At 37.1% G+C, this 22450-nt stretch overlaps 3 protein-coding genes across 4 annotated transcripts; 2 read left to right on the forward strand and 1 right to left on the reverse strand.

The window, feature by feature from the left end:
• The first annotated feature begins 342 nt into the window (after positions 1–342).
• LOC132986988 (granzyme B-like) lies at positions 343–5398 on the forward strand. Its single transcript, XM_061053732.1, is given in 7 exon segments — positions 343–3221; positions 3460–3607; positions 3901–4039; positions 4284–4324; positions 4326–4527; positions 4673–4834; positions 5141–5398. Coding segments are annotated over 6 exon segments (735 nt in total). The 5' UTR covers positions 343–3169; the 3' UTR covers positions 4826–4834; positions 5141–5398.
• rabl3 (RAB, member of RAS oncogene family-like 3) lies at positions 4574–11974 on the reverse strand. Of its 2 annotated transcripts, none has more exons than XM_061053731.1 (9): positions 11890–11974; positions 11505–11596; positions 8529–8658; positions 8330–8444; positions 7703–7853; positions 6009–6080; positions 5402–5440; positions 5141–5230; positions 4574–4834 (listed from the first exon to the last, which is right to left on the reverse strand). In XM_061053731.1, exons 1-8 carry the CDS (start codon positions 11933–11935, stop codon positions 5174–5176), a joined length of 702 nt encoding a protein of 233 aa, XP_060909714.1. In that variant the 5' UTR covers positions 11936–11974; the 3' UTR covers positions 4574–4834; positions 5141–5173. The 2 variants fall into 2 exon arrangements, with proteins under 2 accessions (XP_060909714.1, XP_060909712.1); XM_061053729.1 differs by having other exon boundaries at positions 7703–7856.
• A 1026-nt stretch (positions 11975–13000) lies between these two features.
• On the forward strand, positions 13001–20790 carry gtf2e1 (general transcription factor IIE, polypeptide 1, alpha). Its single transcript, XM_061053733.1, has 5 exons — positions 13001–13315; positions 13411–13568; positions 16137–16332; positions 16716–16942; positions 18832–20790. The coding sequence occupies exons 1-5, from the start codon at positions 13026–13028 to the stop codon at positions 19284–19286; spliced, it is 1326 nt and encodes a 441-aa protein (XP_060909716.1). The 5' UTR covers positions 13001–13025; the 3' UTR covers positions 19287–20790.
• The last annotated feature ends 1660 nt before the right edge of the window (positions 20791–22450 follow it).

Here is a 22450-nt window from a genome sequence, read left to right on the forward strand (position 1 = left end):
GTGGTGTGTCAGATTTATGTCTGATTGAGATTTATTTCTCTCTGTTGTATCAGCTGAATGTAAAGGGTCTATGTATCCTTATTGTATTTAATTTGGTTGGCTGGGGCAGCTATTATTTTCCATAATTATTGTATTAATACGATGATTCACTTATATAGATATATGATTTTAAAAAAGTGAGACATAAACCCTCAATCGTGCAAGCTGTGAAAAAATGCCTTTTTTTTGTTGTAGAGCCATACAGATGACGTCTAAGACCAAAGTAAAAATTCACATCAAATCAAAGAATCTCTGCAAGACAGGGGTTGACAGGACAGGGGTGGGACATTGTTAGGAAAGTGGGAAAACATCTGTAAGACATGGCAGTGAAAACAACTCAGGTTATGCGAGCAAGTTTTTTAGAAGAGCAAAACGTAGGAATGGAGCTTTAGTTGCAGCCCACTAATTGATATGAAAACATTACAGAAAATAAGTTACAGATAATAGCCCCGCAAAGGTAGCTGTCATAGCCAGGCATGTTTCTGCCGACTATTAACTAAAGAGTAATTCTTTAGAGAAATACTGAAAGAAAACGGTAAACAAAAGTCCTCACAGCAGCTTTAATTGATACATTCAGATTTGTTGCCCTGACATTAAACCATTATTCCATTCGATTATTTGTTTTATATTATTAAGAAATGAACTAAACCAAGCTCTGCACATTTTAACATGATATAATATTGTGTTGTTTTTAATCAACAGAGTTTAACTAACTTACAGTTCTATAACATCTATGTTCTTCTTCTTCATTTATTTGACTGAGGATTTCACACCAGTGGAACAGTTAGCGTCACAAGAGGTTTCCTAAGGTCAGGCAAGTTATAACTGAGGGTAAGATTCCAGGGATTACATCATCTGTTTGATGTTATCACCACCCTCCAAAGAGGAGGGCGTTGTTTTTCTCATAGGTCTGGCTTTGCACGCCATCACTCTCTCTACAATGGTTTTTGGTTCAGGTGTACGTGTAGAATGAGAAGGAGGTGGAGAAGTGGAACAGGGAACAGCCAAAGTAAACAAAGAGCATTTTGCACTCGTCAGTGCACATTGTAAACGGCACTAAAGCAGATTAAGTATGACTTGCAAGTCTTACGAACAAGAAAAAAAAGATTGTGAAGGAGAAATTAGAGCATGGCAGTAATAAAATGACTAAAGAGAATAAAGAAAATATTTTGTAAAACATGGGCTTCATTCATGTTGCATTATGTTACAAGTACAAATATTTAAATAATCTAGTAAGTATGGAATATAACCCTTAAGTGGAGAGAAATATGTAGTTTCCGACTTCATTGGACCTTGCCACAAATTCCCCTGCCAGGTTGGCAATTTTTATTCTTGTTACAGAGGAGTGATGTCTACGGGGAAAACTCAGGGGGGGCTCATTGCATTTAAAGAGACACACACACCAAAACGGAGCGTTCTGAGAGAGCTGGTTTATACAGGGTCACAAACCTCCTCTGGTCAAAATATAACATGAATCAAGCACCAAAGCACAGCACAGATGTTTCATTTAGAGCACAGGGGACTGTTTGAAACGGTGGAAAAGGGGGATAATATGTCCTCTTTAAAGCAAGCAGGCTTGCAGAACAATAAAGATAAAGTCAGCTTGTAGTAAGGAGATATTATCTGGATTGTATCCCCTCTATGGGGGAACGGTAACACTGAACAAATCAAATGCTACAGATATGAGCAAAGTAAAAAAAGAAGAAGCAGTTGCTAGTCCTATGAAGTGAAGCTAAATAAAATGCTGCTGCACTTTAGTGTTGGCAGGCTGAGCTCACAGTAAAATGGTGTGATGTCTTTAATGACTCAGGTGTCAACCACAACCACAGGTGTGGTAAGTGAATGAAGACTGACTGGAAAACAGTGCTCTTACTGCAAATGCATTTTGTACTTTTACATATTAATGAAAAGTATACCAATACTTGTGTAATAAATAAATGTTTATTTGTACGTATATAAAGGAATAGGTTATGTCATCAGAATCTAATCCAAGCCTTACATTCGGAGCAATTTGTGGCTAAGAATCTTTTCCTGGAACACTGTTTTGTTAACAAGGTCCAGCTGGTGCAATTGTTTCGTTTTATAAAATGAACTTTTAGCTCATTTGACCCATCTCATACTCTGTTTCAACATCCAAAAACATTTTAGTAGATGGCATTTTTTTAGTCTTCAATTTTCTATTCTTTTTAAAGGTGCACTACGGAGATTTGGTAGTGAAATTTGTGTGAAACAATTCTATGCTATATTTTCTGAACTAAATACACAAACTTTATTCAAAGGAAAAAATAAGTTCCTGAACACTGTTTGGAGCTAAAAAGCTACCAGGAGAGTTACAGTTTCACTGTTGTGGACCCCCCACCATAACTTCTCATGAAGCATTTTATATTCAATTCAGTGTTCCAGGGACCAAATTTTCCTCTGAGGACAGTTTGTGTATACAGTTATGAAATAAACCACAGAATCTGTACACTTCTCCAACTTTCACATTTCTCTACCAAAACTACATAGTGCACCTTTAAAATATTCTAATATATATTGTACCGTGGAACTATTATATCGCTACATCACTAGTTGTAGAGAATCAAGACCAGAGGACCAAATCTTTCTCAGTTTGTCTTTTTTTAAAACAGAGGACACCAAATAACCTTTCATTTTTGACTTAAGAGACCCACAGTACAGGTACAGAAGAACTTACAAAGACAATTAACATGATCCAATAAACATTACCTAACTCAAATACATGAAAACAGCACCAATTGAAATGCTATTTGCTGTGCAGCACAGCACAGGGGACATTTTTCCACACTAAATGTGTTTTAAGAAAAAGGCTATTGCTTTGTCTCCTTTCTACACATTGAGTGGTCATGAATACCATCCAGTCCTTTTTTAAAAAAAAATTTGGCCTAGAATGTAAAAACACAGTACAGTATCCTACATTTAGATAATTTATCATTTAACAATAAACATGTTCCAAATAAATAACAAGTATCTCTTACATGCTACAGAAAAAAAAAGGTGTGATTTCCCCCTTCGCTTGACTTGGATTCCTGCCCACCTAGTTTCCGTTAAGCTACAAAAGGTTGTAGATAGAGTGCTACTTGCAAGATAGTTCATCCTTTGTTCAGCAACCATGAAAATCACATACTGCATTTTAAGTTTCTTCCAGCTGCTCTCCCTAACTGGTAAGATGAGAACAAATTTATTTCAAATTCATTGCATTAAAAGATAGGACAATATAATATAATATATAATGTATATTTTTGCAGTTTTATTCTTCTATTTTGAAATAGCCTGTGTAGATTAGTTTGAAATAAACATCTCTACATGGTGCTCTGATTCTGAAGAACAGTAATACTCATTTGTTTGTTGATAAATTGTTTTTTGTAATGTGTAGATATTTACCTTCTCTCCTCATGTTAGGCTCTTCTGAGAGTGGAATAGTAGGTGGTAGGGTTGCAAAACCTCATTCTAGACCCTACATGGCATCTCTCCAAGTCGATGAAGATCATAAATGTGGTGGGATACTCATTCGGGAGGACTTTGTTCTAACTGCAGCACACTGCAAACAGTGAGTTTATTTTGTGTCCATGAAGCATCACATCTTCTTGATGTTTATTTGAAACAAAGTAAACGTATATTCACGTTACTGCCTTCATGCCTTTTGGAAAGAACATTCATTTAAATAGCTTTTACCTAAACTAAACTAATTCTAAAATGGTGTACATTTATCATAAGTTTGTTAGTTTCCTAACATTGTTAAATTGCACCTTTTTTGTCATTAAATTAAGTCCATTTTAAAGTGTTGAGTGATAATTAGTATTGTTGTGTTTATCTAAATATGATCTTTTCCATGTATGTCAGATCGGATCACATGACAGTAGTACTTGGAGCACATGATATAAACAAGAGAGAGAAAAGTCAGCAACGGATTCAAGTGGCCGAGTTCTATCCACACCAGAGATTTATTGGAGAGTATGACTATGACATCATGTTACTCAAGGTAAACTAAAGCAGAGTATATTTAATATCAAAACGTACATAAAAAATGTCTCATGTAAAGCTGCACAATGCAACACCTTTGCACCAAACCTCACTGGGTGAGAGTGTGGAGATGAAAGGCTTTTTTTCTAAACCCCATGGAAAGTTTTTATGGATTAGTTAGATCAAGAAATACTCTTTAAAAAAACTGATAGAAGAAGATACTAACTTCTGTAATTTCAGGATGTCTCGTTTCTCTTTTGCAGTTAAAACACAGTGCCACTCTGAACAAGTACGTAAATGTCATCAGACGAAATCCTGGCCAACATTAACTGTGCTGTTGCTGGATGGGGCTATACAGAACCAGATGGACATCCCTCAAACGTACTGAAGGAGACCAAGGAAAAGATGCAATTCCCCTTTGAGTGCAAGAAAATTTGGGCTGATTTCTTCAATAGTCACCACATGATATGCACTAAATTTGACAAAAAGAAAGGAGGGATTTGCCAGGTAATCAAACAATGTTAGAAAAGATCAGACCTTTAGAATCCAACCGTTATATTTCAAAGAATACATCAAAACTGTTTCCTCTTTATTTATGACAAACAAGTTTATTTGCCATTTTTCTGACTAGTATTTCTGTTGCCTTTTTCAGGGGGATTCAGGGGGACCACTTATCTGCAAGAACAAACTTCAGGGTATGACTATTTTCACCTCAAGAGGTGATTGTAATAATCCCAAGTATCCTCATGTCTTCAACAAAATCCAGTTTTTTCTTCCCTGGATTGAGAAACGGATCACTGGATAGTTGAACGTGGCAAGAGCTTCTTTTGCGATGCTGAGCATATTGCCCTTTCTTGGTTATTAAAGGAGCAATATGTAATAGTGCGCAGTATGTACTTTTGCCTTTCATTCTCTTTAAATCTTCATTTCTCAATTTTGCTTTGCTCCTCTCTTTATGCTTTATGGATATGTTTTAATGCACAAAGTTCATTCTTAATATAAAAAGGATGGATTTTTCAGAACATTCGCATATAGAAGAAATATGAGTTAAGAACGAGTGTGCAGTATAAGTGAGCATCAGTTATGTTGGTAAATGAGATGGTTTAGTTTAGGTGTTATAGCTCATAAAGGTTATAGTTTCAGACCACAGAGGTCAGTCATAATGCAAACTTTTGAAGTTGAACCGCTTCCTGTCTGTGAAACCCGTCATCTGCGGAGAAAGTGAAAGTAATGTGTTTAAAGGAACATTTTAAATTTAAAGCCAAGTACTAGCTACTAACAATGTCATAATGTATTGAAGTTAAAATATCTATCCATCAAAAATATGAATGTCATTGTTTTTTGTTTTACAAGTGAAATAAAGATGAGATGAAATACACACCTGACTGGGATCTCTTGTGAAATATCTCTTTTCTATCACCTGTTAAGAGACAGGATGGATTGTTTTAAAGTACAAAATCCACATTCCCTATAGTAAATTAAAAGAGGAAACTTTGTAAGATTAAAAAGATTAAAAATAAAACAACAAGCTGTTGTAAATGAAATAACCCCAGGCTATGAAGTAAACAGGAAATTACACAATTGCTTCAGTTCCGTTTAACAAGTTCTTCATTTACTGTGTCAAAGGACTGAATTACATTTACTCTAGAGTTTTTTAATGTTACATATAACACTTTGATTTTTAACACAATATGAAAACCTAATGATTCAGAAAAAATGATTCATTTTACCGTCGGATATTACTAAACATTTCTTGGTAGAAGGAGGCTCATGTCATTAGTCGATTCACACCAGAGAAGTGGAAGTATAATGTATAAGTGTAAAGTGTGTGTGTGTGTGTGTGTGTGTGTGTGTGTGTGGGTGGGGTCATTGTTGCCTAACCAACCAGTCAATGTATATTTCCACAATATCTCTTTTTGTTCTACCAGTCAAAAAGAGGCTGACAATTGATTAAGTTCAAATCACATTACAGATCAAGAAGTTCTTACCTTGTCAAAGAACCTGCTCAGCTTCACAGCATTGGACGTTCCTGCAGCCAGGTATCTCGGGTTGGTGCAGTCCTGCAAAAACAAAACAGTACCTCAGCAATGAACCTCAGATAAAGTCAGCCTTTATTCTACTTAAACCAAACAACTCTCTGTGTTTATTTTGATTTTGATCATTTAAGAGTTCTGATGACTTGATCAGCCATGCTCTATCTTGAATACCACCGCAAGGTGCCATGGAAGACTGATTTTTTTTTTTTAAAAAGGGGAATTTTAAAGTTATAATACATTTCTTCAATTAGATTTTTTGTGTGCCAGATTTTAAACAGATGTTTGATTGAACCTCTGTATGAAACTCAATGACAAACCTTTTTAAATATATATTTTTGAGAATTAAGCAAACCGACACATTACAAATATGTCCCAAGAATTTTATATACATCATATTAAAACAATATAAATAACTTGATCAGTCTGACATGACGATGATTATTTCAATAGGAGAACATATCACATGAGACTCTGTCCGTTGTATAAATAAACAAGTTAGAAACGTTTTTTTATTTGATTTTTTTTGTCTCAAACATAAAATTGAAACTTCATATTTTCATCTCAAATTTGGATGCTTTGTCATGCCACTTCGGCAATTTATTGACTTCTGGAGAACTATTGGACTTAATCCCTAACCTGAAAGGCACGTTACTCTTTTTACTACCCCACCTGACTTGCCTTGACCTGGAATGTGGCATTTCTCCCAGTTGACAGTGGTTCTGCAAATGTTGTTGTGCAACAATTGGTAAGCGATGTGACTATCACATTAATGATCACTGTTCATGTGACGAGTTGAGCAGTCACAGTTGATTATGTTTCACGTGAAACTTTGATCCTTTCTTAAAGCCTAACCATGTGTGTTTGGTGCTGTGACATAACCAAATAGATTTATTGTCCACATCGAAACTGCAGCAGAAAGACAGTCCTTTTGTTGTTCGGACCTACAATTAATGAACACAGCTTTTTAATTTGAATTTTTTGAACATTTAAAACCATTGTGATGATGGACAGTTAAGACCTGTCATTGATCATAGCTCCTCAGAGTTTGCTGCTTGCTCCTATGTGGAGACATAGGAACTTTAAGAGCATAATACTGTAATGTGATGTGTAATACTAAGGTGCTATTCCAGGATGGCACCAGCTGGAAGCCATGTTGCCTGTCCAGTTGAAGGTATTGTCAAAGAGTTTTGTGTTGTCTTTATTGTATTTGCACCTTTCTAAAAAAACAGAAACAGAACTAGAGTTCAGTCCAAATTAGAAGAAACAACACAGCTCGGCTTGACTAGAATGAACAAAATGAAAACAAGCATTTTGGAAGATTATTGTAGTAGCTTGAAGAGAACATATCATGCTATCAGTCATGAAGATAATTTTATAATGGCAAACGAATCTGGACCATATTTTTAAGTTTGTACTGGCTCAATCAGTAACAGCTGTTTTTGGTTTTCTGAATGGCCGGTCATTTATCAATCAATCAATCAGTTACCATTACCTATAATGTAGACATTTTAAATAGGTTTAGTACTTTTGACATGTTAAATCACAAAAACAAAAGCCTATTATTTTTCAATTCTTAAAAGATCTTATGTTAACAAAAAAAATAAAGCCAATAAGTGGATGAATTTAGAAAGAACACGTTGACTTACAAGATTAATCTCCTCTGCATTGAAGTCTTCGGACAGGAAGGCGGTCCGAGTGAGAACTTCATTGCGTTTGGTCTCTGGGATCTGGTCAAACTTTGTTCCAATCAGCAGCAAAGGAACTGGGTTCTCAGCAAACTGTTCTCTATCATAGTCACTGCTGGGAGAAACCATAATTACCGGTATTTACTACTGAGAAGATAAAGATACATATATCATTTCACACTGACAACTTTGTTAGTATGCATATTGTGCGCTTTCAAAACAAATAAAACCAATTTAAATTTATTCTATTTGATACGGACAATACGTTTTAACATAGTTCCAATACAGAGCATGAAAGTGATATGTTTCACAGAGCGTTTATAGCTTTTACTTATTTTGAACTTTTGTCCCATGTTGCGCCTTACAGCTATAATAACATATAGATAACATTCAGTCACATAAAACCATATCAACACAACAGTTATTAAGATACAAAATAATAAACAAACCAAAACTTAACACTACACTACACACAAAATACATCAAGCTAAAAATAAATGAATGGAGCTCTAGTCTGCTTTTAGACAGTACTTAAACTTTGTTGTGAAGCATTTTATATCTGGAATTCATTTTAAGACATCAACTTACCCATTTGACACGATCACTCCGGTTGGAGACGAATCCTTGTTTAATGCTTCTAGTGACCAACGGTAGAGATTCTGAGAGGACTTCTTATTGGTTAAATCATGTACCAACATTATTCCTGAAAAGGGGAAAAACATGTTACCATATGTCACAACTGAATAACAGAGATCCTAAGGTTTTAAGATTTGATTTATTTATTCACCATTTACTGAATTGTAAAAGACGGCTCTGGTGCTTTTGACACTGCTAGCAATCCCAACAGATCCTCCAACATCCCAGAGTTCAATGTAGTAGGTCTTCTCCTCCGGGGTTCCCTCTTTGTAGTCTTGGACCTGCAGGTAAAAAAAGTGATTCGATCTTTTCAATGAGTTTAAATCTCTAAGCATTTGAAATATGTGCGTTACGGACTGATTTATATCGTCAACATTTTCTGAAGTATGGTACATACAGTATGTATCAGAACGGCATGCAGTCTAGAGCTACTTGTACTTTACAACAATTTTACTTTTTGAAATTTAGATTAGGTCTGTCAAATGATTCATTCTTTGAATTTCAATAATTAATTGCGATCAATAACTCACATTTTTAAAATGTCTTTATTTGCATTTAAAAACCCATTTAGGTCCATTTTTAAAAGTTTAAAGTAACTTATTACTTTAATAGATACAAACCTTGTTACTCCTGAACTTTTATTATAGATTGAAAGATTCAGTTACACAAGAAGAAGAAGAAGAAGAAGAAGATGAGTTGAACCCCAACAATGAGTTGGGGTTTAAGTGACCTTATGTTTATTGAAGGGATCACAAGATTGTTCAGGATCATATCACATATTGTATCGAGGCCTTAAATAAAAACTAAACTTTTGATTTAATCTGTAAGAATGTATTTACACACTCAAACACAGATTGACTCTACCCCTATCTATGATCGGCAGAATAATTTATATAAAAATGGTGTCTCTACTAAAAAAATATTTTTTCCCCAAAATTTTCCATTTGGATCCCAATTGTTAAAAAAAAAAAAAAAGAAAAACTAGACACAAATCTTAGACTCGTTTGAGGTTAAAAGTTTAAACTGTGAAAAAAGCACTTTTTTAGGCCCACTAAGGACGGTGGCCTGAGTCTTCCCATATTAAAATATTACTATTTGGTCATTAATACTAGGTCACTGGCATACAGGCAATGGGGTTCTACAGAACATCAATGACTCAATTCTGCCACCCTCTGGCTAAAACTGGAGCTTACGTCCTTAATAAAACCATATACCATATCCTTTCTTTACGCCAATCTTTCATCTGCTGGTATATCAGTTTTGTTTGTCTTAGTCAAATGAAACATTTTTTTCGAAATCACTGGTATTTCAGTTTAAACCAGTTTGTCATAACCATGTCTCTACTCCAACGTTTTGGGGGGCTAAAGGGCTGAAGTGCATAAATGATTTCATTTAAACAACAAGCTTACATCCTTTGGTCAATTTAGTTTAAAGTATAATCTACTTCACTCCAATTTTCTCAGTAGAAGCAACTAAGGCACTTTTTCATAGAAAACATTCCTGATTTTGTTTCCACTGGTACGAGACACACTCTTTTAGAAATGCTTTCTCTCTCACCAGGGAGTTAAAAAGCTCATCACCAAATTTGTGATTTACTTCTCAGAATCTGTAACTGCTTGGAGAAGGTTTAGGAAAGAGACATCAATGCAGAGATGTGCGATAATCTATAGAGGACTGCACTTCCCGTAATCATAGTTGTATAATATAGCAGACATAGGTAAATTCAGTTCAAAGTGATTCTAACCTTACGCTGTCATTATTCCAAAGTCATGCTTCATATTTTGTATCCTTTTGTGTCTCCAGTAAATGTAAATCAAATTGTGATGGCATTTATTTTGGGACTATCCTTTCATTTATATGGTCTGGTTAAGAACTTTTTGTTGTTTTGAAAGGATAACATTGTCACACACCAACAGGGATAGCTGTGGCTGGTAGAGACGGTTGTCTCTGAGAGAACTTTGATCCACAGCTCCTGCATGTCAAAGCTTCCTAGGGCAAGACACTGAACCACAATCGCTACCTCAGCAGCATATGAATCTGAATAAATGGGGTAAGTTAATACTGATGGACCTGTGTCGTCCCAACCGCCGCCTGACGCCCAGCCACCTGCAGCGGACTGTGTTGTCCCCCACAACCATCGCCGTCCTCGTTCATGCACGGCCTGCTCCGACCCTACCTTAGGGGCAAGGAAGTGTGGACAATGTGAAGGCGAGGAATAGAAATCCTGCCTGCATATTATCCCATATTCTCAAGATAACACTTATACGCTATATAAATAATGATTGATTGATGGACCCTTTACACAGAGGCCTCTGCTTTGTGTATATGTGACCTACGGTGTAAAAAGCACTTTGATCCCTGGCCAATGCAACAGCATTTGCTTTCTTTTCAGGAGTTACAGTTGAGTTGCTTTTCTGCATGCATGAAACTATTGTTCCCTGCGATGTCCAGGCATTTAACTGGTCACAACATGCCTTTGAATCTTCCACAATATTGAGCGGCCTTGTAGTCAGTTGCCACCCATCCAGCAAGCACCGTAGTTAACTTCTTCGTTCAGGTTTCTTCCACGTCTGTGGTGATTTGCGCACATCCAAACAGTGCTCTGCTGGCTTTGGTGATGCAGTTGCGCGCTGACATCTGTCTGACTGACTGCGTCTGTATGCACAGCTCGTAAGTCGAAGCTCAAACTCAAAGTACTACAGTGACATGTTTGTGTCCTAGGTTTTTTTTTGACTTGTTAACTGAGCTTTCTGGGAGTTCAGTAGGCACAAAATGAGCCATCAGCCATTTAACTGTGCGTTGATGTTGTTATTACTCATCACTGCTTAATTACAGGGCCCCAAAAGGGATAAAATACCACGATTACATTTCTGATTCTTATACCGCTACATGACCCTAATCCTATCCCAATCAACTACTACCTTACTGAAACATACTGATCCTTAACTGAAGAGGTTTTAAACTGGATAAGAAGACACAATATAATACTGCTGCATCTTTACGACCAACAAAAGACAGAGAATGTCTGTAATTGTTGTACTTTGGTAGTTGTCCTTTAACCTGAGCAAAAGATTTGTTGAACCAGTTATTGTTCATGCATTTCATAAAATGTGTTCAATCTACTCACCCGAACATCCACGGAGCAACCCACAGTCCATGACGGATTTAATAACACCTGGTTCTGACAGAGCAGGTGGACCAAGGAAGACTTGCCAACCCCTACAAAAAGACAAGAAATGTGGGTTGATGATTGACAATGAGATGGTCGTTCACTTCTATATGATATGAAGCACTAAGAAGTAATGTTGAACGCAAATGCATCACATAAAGCTGTCCAATGTCAAAGTTATACAGTAATACATGAACACACAATTGGAAAATAGTCGAATGACAAAGGCTTTGACCACTAATTAACATACAATTGAGAGCACGCCGAACGGTATTTGTCTCTAAAATTCACTTCTAGCTTTACAAATAAGCAGACATATTCATTAACAGTGTACTTAGCTTACCGGAATCTCCTAAAACTAACACTTTCACCCTGTCAAGAGAAGCCATTTTACGGACAAGAAGTATACCGGAAGTAAACAAAGAAAAGCCCGCCTCCTTACAACTTATTTTGATTTTGATTGGTTCAGAAAAGCCCGCCTTCTTACAACTTATTTCGATTTTGATTGGTTCAGAAAAGCCCGCCTTCTTACAACTTATTTCGATTTTGATTGGTTCAGAAAAAATATAATTTAATTCACGAAGCAGAACACAAAAATTACAATCTATTAAAACTAACTTTGCTTTTAGTGGCTTATGGGTTGTTTCTACAGCTCAGCCAATGTATTCTTATCAAACCTTTGTAGCGTGATTCGTATATTAACTGCTTGGGGAAATAAGGGAAATTAAAAGCCGGAGGGTGGCAGTAATGCAAGTACTTGGATGAATCCTTTCCAAATCTTCATCGTAGAAGAAGAAAAAGAAGAAACAGGAAATAATAGACGCGAGGTTGTGATTTATTTCCGGGGGTTGTATTCTCAAACGCGATGCAGTATGCTAGTTTACATAGCAGTGTGAAGAAGCAGAAGTTTAAGTGTTAAGTGAGCTTTATCTTTTATTCGTTTGGACTAAAATGACATAAGAAAGCACTGGTTTCTCTTTCGTATCGGTGGAACATAAAGTTAAAAAGTATCAGGTAGGTTTACGTTGCCATGCCGACGGGTTTTCTGCAAACATAGAGAAACTATAAATCTAACTTACTAATTACTTTGTGGTACCTTCCAAAACAATGCAATACAAACATAACCTGTATATTCTCTAATAAAAAGGAGCAGAAAATATAACAATATAACAATAACAAGAATCATAAATGAAATACTGTAGCTACAGGCCAACACATTTATTACCATTCAGACACAAAACAGAAGCCTCATTAACACATATCATTATTTTCCACAACATACTGGCTTTAATTATTCTTTTAAATCTAAAGTTTAAAAATGTCTATTTAAAATGCATGATAACCCTTCAGCATTATCTCAGTATTCATTCTACTAAGGTATCTTTTTGTTCCCTAACAATGTGTCTGTGTCTTTAAATGCCCGTGGTGTCTCACATCTTTTTTCACAGGACTTTTCCCTCTTCCTCTCCAGAGCAGACCATGATAGAACCAGAACTACTGACCGAGGTCCCGGCAGCACTTAAACGGCTTGCCAAGCAGGTTGTGAGGGGTTTCTATGGAGTTGAACACGCCTTGGCTCTTGACGTGCTCATCCGAAATCCCTGTGTGCGAGAAGAGGACATGCTGGAGCTGCTCAAGTTTGATCGTAAACAGTTGCGCTCGGTTCTAAACACCCTGAAGTCTGACAAATTTGTGAAGTGCCGCATGAGAGTGGAGACAGCCCCTGATGGCAAGACAACAAGGCACAACTACTACTTCATCAACTACAGGTACGTTTCTATTTTGTTTGGATTTAATGGTGTACTCAACACATCTCTTCACTATGTTGTATACAACAGTGCTTCTACCGTGCATATTCTTTTAGGTTGCTGGTAAACGTGGTCAAGTATAAATTGGATCACATGCGACGGCGCATTGAGACGGATGAGCGGGACTCCACCAATCGTGCCTCCTTCAGGTGCCCCTGCTGCCACTCCACCTTCACTGACCTAGAAGCCAACCAGCTGTTTGATCCTATGACTGGTAAATATTGACCAAAATGACATGTAGCAAACTAGTAATGATACCCTCTAACGCAGGGGTTCCCAAACGTTTCAGGTCGTGACCCCCAAAATAAGGGTGACAGAAACTGGGGACCCCCCCCACTGTTCTTAAAGGTGGTTAGTTAGGTATATAACGTAGCGACAGCCACGCACACACTAATAAACCTATCCAAAAACTAGGAACACAAACTAATAAAACAATAAAAATGTACACATTCATTTCACTTAATGATACTGTCTTATATGACATTAGACTACTTTTTGTATATTTACAAAAATGGGTGAACATATATACTTATGCACTTTTAAATGATTTTTTATTTTTTATGGAAGGCATCTCGCGACCCCCCTCTTGGTGGCTGGCGACCCCCCTGAGGGTCCGGACCCCCACTTCGGGAACCACTGCTCTAACGTGTCTGAATTAACTGAATCCTGGCATGATTGTTCACATTTCAGCAAAGAATATGCAGTTTACTTATCTGTGCAAGCATACATCGGCAAAATCTCAAAATGCAAAATCTGTAGGCAGCAGTGAGTTCTAGTGTCCACGTGGGATGTGCAGAGTTAGTTTGCTAAACGTTTGAATGCCTTACCTTCGCTGGTTGGCACCAGTAATACTAGTCGATCAAACTAATTGTTAATATTTTAATTGATGTAGGCCCACAATGCGTGTTAAATGTTGTGATAAAGAAGTAACACAACCACCTGGCACCAGCCAAGACTGTGGCTCAAAAATCTTGGCTGTTGCTCCAAGAAACTGTTGTTGTCAGACTACAGACAATCTGTTGTGAAATAAATTGGTTACAACATAAGTTATATCTATAACTTTTGTTTACTGACCATTTCACTGATCGAAATGTCTTCATGAGATTTTGAATGACTTACTGACCTCTTAGGAGAACAAGAAACAAACTGCAGAACTCCTGCCAGTTATTTAAGAAGTCCCTTTCATTTGCTTGACATTACCCTGAAAGCCAGTGGCTTAATAATAACATTGGGTTATATATGTCACTATTGGTCAAATCTAGTTGGAGTCAAGAGATAACAACTGAGCCCGACATCGTCTTTACAAACACACACGGACTCAACATTTTTAGTTATTTGAGAATCAAGTATACCTTACACAAATATTGATTTTTACCATATTTAAGTTTATCTTTGCATGTTTTTTTTTTGCTGCTTTCTTGTTTCTTGTTTCTCACTTACGAGATGACAGTGGTCAGATTTAGTTTCTAATAAGGGTGTGGAGTGTTGGAATTATGAACTGACTCTTTTTTTTTTTTTTTTATAAATACTTTTTATTTGATAGTTTTGAAGAAAAATAACATAAACTGTCAGAATGAGCATAGATCTACATATAAGTGCATCATCTATACAGGCATGGATAAATATTTCTGTTAGCTCATTCTATGACAGAAGAGAAGAGTGAGCAAAAAGGAAGGAAAAAATAAAAAAAGAATAAAATAGAAAAAGAGCAAAAGAACAACAGAGCATATTAACTTATCAAAAAGAATAAATAAAAAATGAAAAACAAAACAATAAAAAAAGCGGGCCTTGGATTGTTCTACTCTAATAGAATTTAAGATATATATATTTTTGTCTGTGTTCTTCACCACCTGCTTGTGGCTTAAGTTCAATGCTCAGGTATACGCAAAACTTTGCTCTTTGTTGATCTTCGTTTCGCCCCTATATTAAATCTGTGTCTGTTAACATCTTCCATCGTAACTCAAAGACGTCACCTAGATTCCTTATCCTATGTGTAATTCTCTCCATATTATAAACATCCTTAATTGTTTCTTTCCATTTAATTATTTGTGGTGGGGTTGGTTTAAGCCAGTTTTTAGTTATCTGTTTGATCGCCGTTATTCTTAAAATTCTATAGAGGTATTTATCTGAACCGGCTCTTAATGAAACTGTGACTTCTTCTGCTTGTGGCTACGCCTCCCTTGGACAGCAACAACAGCCATTTGGCTTCACAGCTGTTCAGGTGCAGTATAGCAGGTATGCTGTTGGAAGACAAGACATCAACTACTCAGGGCTTGATACAATAGCTAATCATGTTCGGGTTTCTGTAGTGCTGAAGTGCATTTCAAGTTCAATAAAAATTGCCAACAACAGACAAATATACTCAAATTGGTTTTCCATTTATTATATTATTTATCAATCACTCTGATGATTCCCTGCCAGCCTCGACTGGCGGCTGATTTTACATACTGTGAGTTTGAGGAAGAACCAACATGAACCAACATATCTATACATCTGACACACCGTGATAAAAAGGGGAAAGGAATCATTGGCAGTGAACTGGTTAGCTATAATACCAGTAACTGTGGGGTTAGTGGAAAAGTTATCATCTTTTTGCCAATCACTTCCATGCTAGATATTTGATAATGTGATGGTTTTACTGATCCATTCATAAACTCCCAACGGCTGGCAGACTCATCCGTTCCATCATGATAACTTCAGACTTGACATTTTCAGTGTGGATAACAAAATGTCTGAAGTTGAACCTCTCCGTAGATTTTTAAATCTTCTCTACAACCAATAGGTACATTTCGCTGCACGTTCTGCCAGACCGAGGTAGAAGAGGATGAGTCTGTTTGTCCTGATGCGAGGACACAAGTGGCACGCTTCAATGAGCAGATTGAACCCATCTATGCACTACTACGTGAGACCGAAGATGTTAACTTGTCCCATGACTTGTTGGAGCCCGAGCCTTCTGAGATCCCTGCCCTCAAACAGAGGTAAGCTTCTGAGAGAATTCCACAAATTACAACACTCTTCCTCCACAGTCAGCATCACATACAGTACAGCTTCCCTTAAGTGTGTGACAGAAATTAGGAGATCTATTCTGTAAACAGTAGTAGTAATTAATGGCCTTGGTGATATTGTTTAATTCTCAAAACTTTCTGTGTGCAATGCCATGTCTTTTCTCTTTAGTCACAGTAGGAGTTTAAACTTTTTAAAATTTTTATTTAACCAGGAAAGAAACTCATTGAGATTAAAAGTCTCTTTTTCAAGAGTGTCCTAACCAGAACATAAAAAAATCTGATATTGTTTGAAACTTACGCCAGCTGCTGCTGCTGTTGATGATCTTTTGAGGGTAATGATTTTGTCTTTCCACCAGCCGTGAACGTTCTGCGGCATCAGCGAGTGGGCCACACCGCGAAGCCTGGTCAAACAAAGGCTCGTCATACGCTGACATGTACACCCAGAACGTGGTTATCAGCATGGAGGAGCAGCAGGAACAGCAGAAGCAGGCTAATGAGGGCAAGGCTCCCAAAGAAAGGCCCGTCTGGTTGACTGAGAGCACTGTGCAGGGTGCTTACAGCGAGCCTGACCACCTCAAAAACAGTAAGTGGTTACTAACTAGTGCTACATGATTTGGTGAATATTGTTGACAATATTTTTGAAAGTGATATAATATATTATAAGCGCGTACATGCAATAATTTACAGACCAAGCATTTTTTTATGTCCAAAATAATAAATTCTGTTTTTGTTTTACATTCATTTCAGTACATTGAATTTAGAAAGATATTATGTTCAGTTGGATCAGATCACGGATTAAAGTCAAAGATCATTTTATCAAATCAGGAAATTGAGAAATAATTAATTGTTCGCCTTTATTTATTAGACAGAGTAGTAGGGCCCTGGCTAAAAGTATGGTCAATGACGCATTCAAAAGTGGCAAAAACTACTGTTACTAACCCACAGGGTTGTTTCCTAAAGCAAGTCAAAATGCCAAACTTCACAGCAGAAAAAACATTATTACCTGCTGACCCCCATAGTCCCTGGAAGTGGTTAAAACATTTAATGTTGCGCACAGCTGGGCACACTATTATGCCTATCCAAATAGAGGCATTAGAACAGCCCAATATTTTATTTTAGTAATTTATTGCAGGAAACGCTAGAAGCAGAACACCTGTTATCTCTTGATCTACTTTTTTGTTTATGTTTTTACAATAATGGACACAATGTTTTGATTTATATATGGTTTTTTGGAAGGACTCTCACGACCCCCCAGGGGGTCCCGACCCCCACTTTGGGAACCACTGGTCTAAACATCACCTGAGCTTATTTAGGTTACTCAATGTAACCTTTTTGTTGAGATGCACTGATTGCAATATCCTTGGCCAATTTCAGATTTGTACCTGTTCTGACCTGCAGATGCTGATTTTTGTCCAAACAGATTTTCTTTCTTTAAATCACTAAAATAACAGCAAAAACAAATGATTTTAAAAACTTTCCTGCAATGTAAATTAACTTTATATTCACAATAAAACAGTCTGTTTATTACAGCTACTCCACCTTTGTAAATAACACTTTGATTTGCATTCAGTTTTCACATTCTAGAAAAGTTCAACAGCCATAATTCAAAATCTTAAGCCTGAAGTTTTAAATGTAACTCTTGAATAAATCAAATGATATGAACAGAGAAGTTTACTGCTTCACTCTCTTCAGCTGAAGGAATGATCACTTACAGAGTCTGACCTGTCTGCCTATCTTTTCACTGCCATGGTAATCACTGTTTGTGGTTGTAAATGGTTTTAATACCATATCTGATATCTTTGCTGTAAAGTGATTCTTCTCAAATCAGGTTAAAAACAATTTAATAATTCCGGTCCCATGCCGATCTATCAGACGCCTTTTAGCAGTCTAAAGTGTAACACAAACATTGAACAAACAAGCTTGCTGTGAGGTCTATATTTTTATTTTATGGAGCAAATCTTAAGTATTTTTTTTAATGTATATGTATCATCAGTCTAATAATTCCTTTACGAGCTGAAAAGGAGCTAGATGTAATCGACCACATAGTAATTCAAGTTTTACAGTTGGAGGACCTATGCCCAATTTTCTCTGCTGAGTATTCTTGTACTTTTGGATCTTAAGAAAACATGATGTGGCTGCCAAACGCCAAAATGTATACCTAAATATGACTGTACTTAAACCAGTTTGAACAAGCTGTCAAAGGTTTCTTTGGCTTTTTCAACTTTACTTTTCATTATGTCCCCTAAGCTTCACAAAAGAAATACTTTATCTACTGATTGGCTTCCTATCTAAGGTAGCTAGGTAGCATTAGCTTGTGATTATGGGATAAGCAAGAGTTGAGTGTCACAAATGGCACAACATTAGGTAAAGAACAACAAGCTCTTGAAGCAGCCTACAGTCAAGAAGTCGTCATCTATCAATTCTTTTCCATTTCAAAATATTTATTGATATGTTTTTGGTTTTTTTTGACAGGTGGAGACATAGTACACAAACCCATGGATGGAGAAGCCGGTCTTGGGATTGGTCAGGCAGATGAGAATGAGGAAGTCATGCGTGCTTTGCTCATCCATGAGAAAAGGGGTGCGGCAGCAGCAGGTGGAGGTGGAGCGAGCGTCGCTACCAGGGGACTCACCTCCGCCACAGGAAATGCTAGTGACTCTGACAGTGACACCAGTGAATCAGACGATGGCTCTCCCTCAGCTCCTCCCACCACCACAGCTGCTCATAGTCGGGCTGACGAGGACGACGAAGAGGACGACGGGGAGTTTGAAGAGGTGGGGGACGAGCCCATGGTGACGGTGGGGGGCCGACCGTTCTCATACCGAGAGGTCAGCCAGAGGCCAGAGCTAGTGGAGCAGATGTCTGCACAAGAGAAGGAGGCCTACATTGAAATGGGAAGAAACCTCTTCCAGGATATGTACTTCTGAACACATTTACACACATAACATAGATAGTAGATTTGATGAATTGGCTTTAAATTCACTGGTAATATCTGAGGACATATTTGTACACAGTACAAAAACAAAACGTGCTTTTTTTACAGTATACATTATACTTTTCATTACAAAACCAAGGGCATGCTTTGACAGTGTTCAATAACTGATCATACCTTTTAGTATTCTCTCAGTATTTTTCTCTTTTTGTCAACAGACCAAAAGTAGATGACGAGCTTCACTTTGTGTGAAAGTTGCTGTCAGTTTTATTTTTGTTACAGCTATAAAAGGCCATCTGGACCAAGTGTGAACATATGGTTAGCTAACTTTTGTGACGTGTGGGGCAAAATGCATTGTTTTTTGTTTTTTTTGTAGCTACAGAGAGGAGACAAATTCATCAGCGAGCAGAAAACTGTTTTTTTGGCTTACAATGTAAGCGTTCACATTGTTAATTTCTGAGTCTGTTTTCAGTTTAGTTCATGGATTATGGAGGACTCATAGTTAAAGAACTTTAGTCTAGATAAGCCTACAATTTGAGCTTGAATTTGAGAGAAAGTTTGGCTGAGTGACATAAAGATGTAAAAAAAAAAAAGATGTGGAAAATAAATTGTTCAGACATTTAAAATAAAGATTGAAGATCATCAAAGAAAATATTCAGAAATAAAGATGTTTAAAAGTGGAAAATGTGTTTGAAATCTTTAAAAGAAAAGAAGAAGATGCACTTAAACATTTTTTAGTTTGATGGGAGAGGGAGCTGTTTCCCCGCCTGCTTTTTATTCTTTTACCAATCACATCTATGCTAGATATTTGATAATGTGATGGTTTTACAGATCCATTCATAAACTCCCAAATGACTTGGAGTCATCTGTGCCATCATGATAACTTCAGACATGAGTGGGAGAAGGAAATAGTGCTGCTAATGTCGTCTCCAAGCAACAGTAAAATATCTAGCCCTTAAGCAAACCTTACCTGGCATACAACTGTTGACTTTAAACACCTCAAATACTAGCATTATTTTTTTTAATTGATTTCCTGATGAGGGCAGAGTGTATGTGTCACCTCTATGAATACTTGAGCAGTCACCACCACCAGCTGCAGACTGTGTCTCTTTTACTCAAACTGTGTGTGGCTGTTAGTGCTAGTGTTTATTTGAATGAGATGCTTTTTGCAATGAAGACAATTTGCCTTTAGAGTGGTCAATTTCCCCCCAAATGACTGCATAACGGCTGAGCCACTCAGACACACAGAAGCAGTTTACTCTCTAGTGCTGTTAGGGCTGCATTAAAACCTTTGTGTGTGTTTTTGAATTAGACGGTCTCTAGTTGACTGATTTGCACAAGTTCAGTGGGTGTAAACGCCAAACAATCCTTTTGTGAATCAGGACCTAGGCTTTTAGAAAGCAAAATGTTTGGCTGCAGAGGAGCTGACAGACACTCTATTCAAACATTAATGTGGATCACTTGTGCCGTTTGACAAATAGCATAAAAACTGTATTTAAGCCCTGATCTCTCAGGGAATGTCTCTACATCAAAGTGTGCCACATTTCTCTCTGATAACATGTGCAGGGAGAGCATGTTTCCCATCTCTCATCCCAGACAAACCAGAACATCAGAACTTTGTCTCATTTATGTTGTACTGTAGCAATGCTAAAAACCGCCTGCTGCTCCCAATCCAGACCTTTAGCGCTCACTGCTTTCATTTGATAACTTGTGAAAATGCAATGTCCTTTAAGACTGAAGGTTATACTCAGATTAAATATTGTAACGAGTGACAAGGTGTCCAATATTAATAAAGTGGAGTAAAAGTATAATTTCTTAAAATAAAATGTCAATCCAAGTAATATTTACCTCATTTAAGGTCAAATAGTCTGCATTTTATCTCTGATAATGTCAGTTTCCTGAATTCAGCAGTGCATCAACTATTCACCTAAAAAACTTAATGATTTAAATGGTATCCTTTTAATTCTTCATAACTGAATCAGAGGGGCAGGCAATCTAATTTGAATCGGTCTTGGGCACGGTACGGATCGCCTAGTGTTAGACTTCTTTATTGTCATTCAAATTGTACCTTACAGCGCAGATAAGAACCAAATTTGGTGCAAACAAATAGGTATGAAAAGAAACTGTATAAAATACTATAAAAGATATCAAATAGTTAGTGCTCCCTCAAAGGGACATTTTCATAGGATATACTTGGATATACTAAAATGTTGCGCGCTCTTCCTTTAAGTCCTTGTATGGATGTGGTCTGGATCATGTACTTCATAAACATTATTTATACTTTGGACCACTAAACATTAGGCTTGTCCTGATAACAGGATAAAACAGGAATTACCATTTTGCATTTTATGGCCATGATCGTCTCCTGGTCATGTTATATTCAGGTGAAAATGTCAAGCTCTGCTGAGTTGCTTGGTGTGTTTGACAGCTGTGGGGTAGCCATATAAGCACATACATTCCTTTTAAGTTAGAGGATGGACACCTGTAGGGCAGAGCCTTAAAGGTCAGGATGAAAACAGGACCTGGCCTCATTAAAACATCCCCCATGCTTCAGGATAGCTCAATTAAAAACCTAACCTCTCGCTGTGCCATTGATCTTCCATGGCAAGCCTGAGTATGGGGAGATAGGCTGGGTCACAGCAAGGGCGAACAGAACTCAGAAGGGAATCCACAAAGCTTTTAAAAAATCATGGGACCTTAAAAACAGATATAGCATGGTGCGGGTGGATGCTGAAGTCTGAATACATCTGTGATTTCTTAATCACTATGTTTGTATTCCATGTTTTAATGTCTATTTATTTGAAAAACAAAATCTTCATGCGTGTTTGCTATTTAATTTGTGAAATAAAAAACAATATTATAACAGCGAGGGAATTAAGGTTTACAGGAGCAAACTGAATTGTACTGGGAAAGAAATTGAACTAGTTTTGGTATAACGCTTTAGGCATATAGCTGTGTGTGTGTGTGTATGTAACTGTGTGTGAATACATGTGGGTGGAGTCTCAGAGGGGGCAAGTTGTAATGACTGATGCCTTGCCTGAGGAGATTACATTATGGATTGATTACTTTGAGGTAGCACTGTCGCTCTCCCCTCATTAAAGCCCGAAGATTAACAACTTAATGATTGATCCTACTTGTCTGTCTATCATTCTGTCTGCA

The sequence above is a fragment of the Labrus mixtus genome, chromosome 13 (genome assembly GCF_963584025.1).
Source record: "Labrus mixtus chromosome 13, fLabMix1.1, whole genome shotgun sequence".
NCBI lineage: Eukaryota > Metazoa > Chordata > Actinopteri > Labriformes > Labridae > Labrus > Labrus mixtus.

Coding starts and splice junctions, on each gene's coding strand:
- gtf2e1 (XM_061053733.1), top strand. CDS start 13,026: ATGATAGAACCAGAACTACTGACCGAGGTCCCGGCAGCACTTAAACGG. Junction 13,569..16,136: donor GCTGTTTGATCCTATGACTG/GTAAATATTGAC, acceptor TACAACCAATAG/GTACATTTCGCTGCACGTTC. Junction 16,333..16,715: donor ATCCCTGCCCTCAAACAGAG/GTAAGCTTCTGA, acceptor TCTTTCCACCAG/CCGTGAACGTTCTGCGGCAT.
- rabl3 (XM_061053729.1), bottom strand. CDS start 11,935: ATGGCTTCTCTTGACAGGGTGAAAGTGTTAGTTTTAGGAGATTCCG. Junction 7,857..8,329: donor GGAGTGATCGTGTCAAATGG/GTAAGTTGATGT, acceptor GGTTTCTCCCAG/CAGTGACTATGATAGAGAAC. Junction 5,441..6,008: donor TGAGCAGGTTCTTTGACAAG/GTAAGAACTTCT, acceptor GTCTCTTAACAG/GTGATAGAAAAGAGATATTT.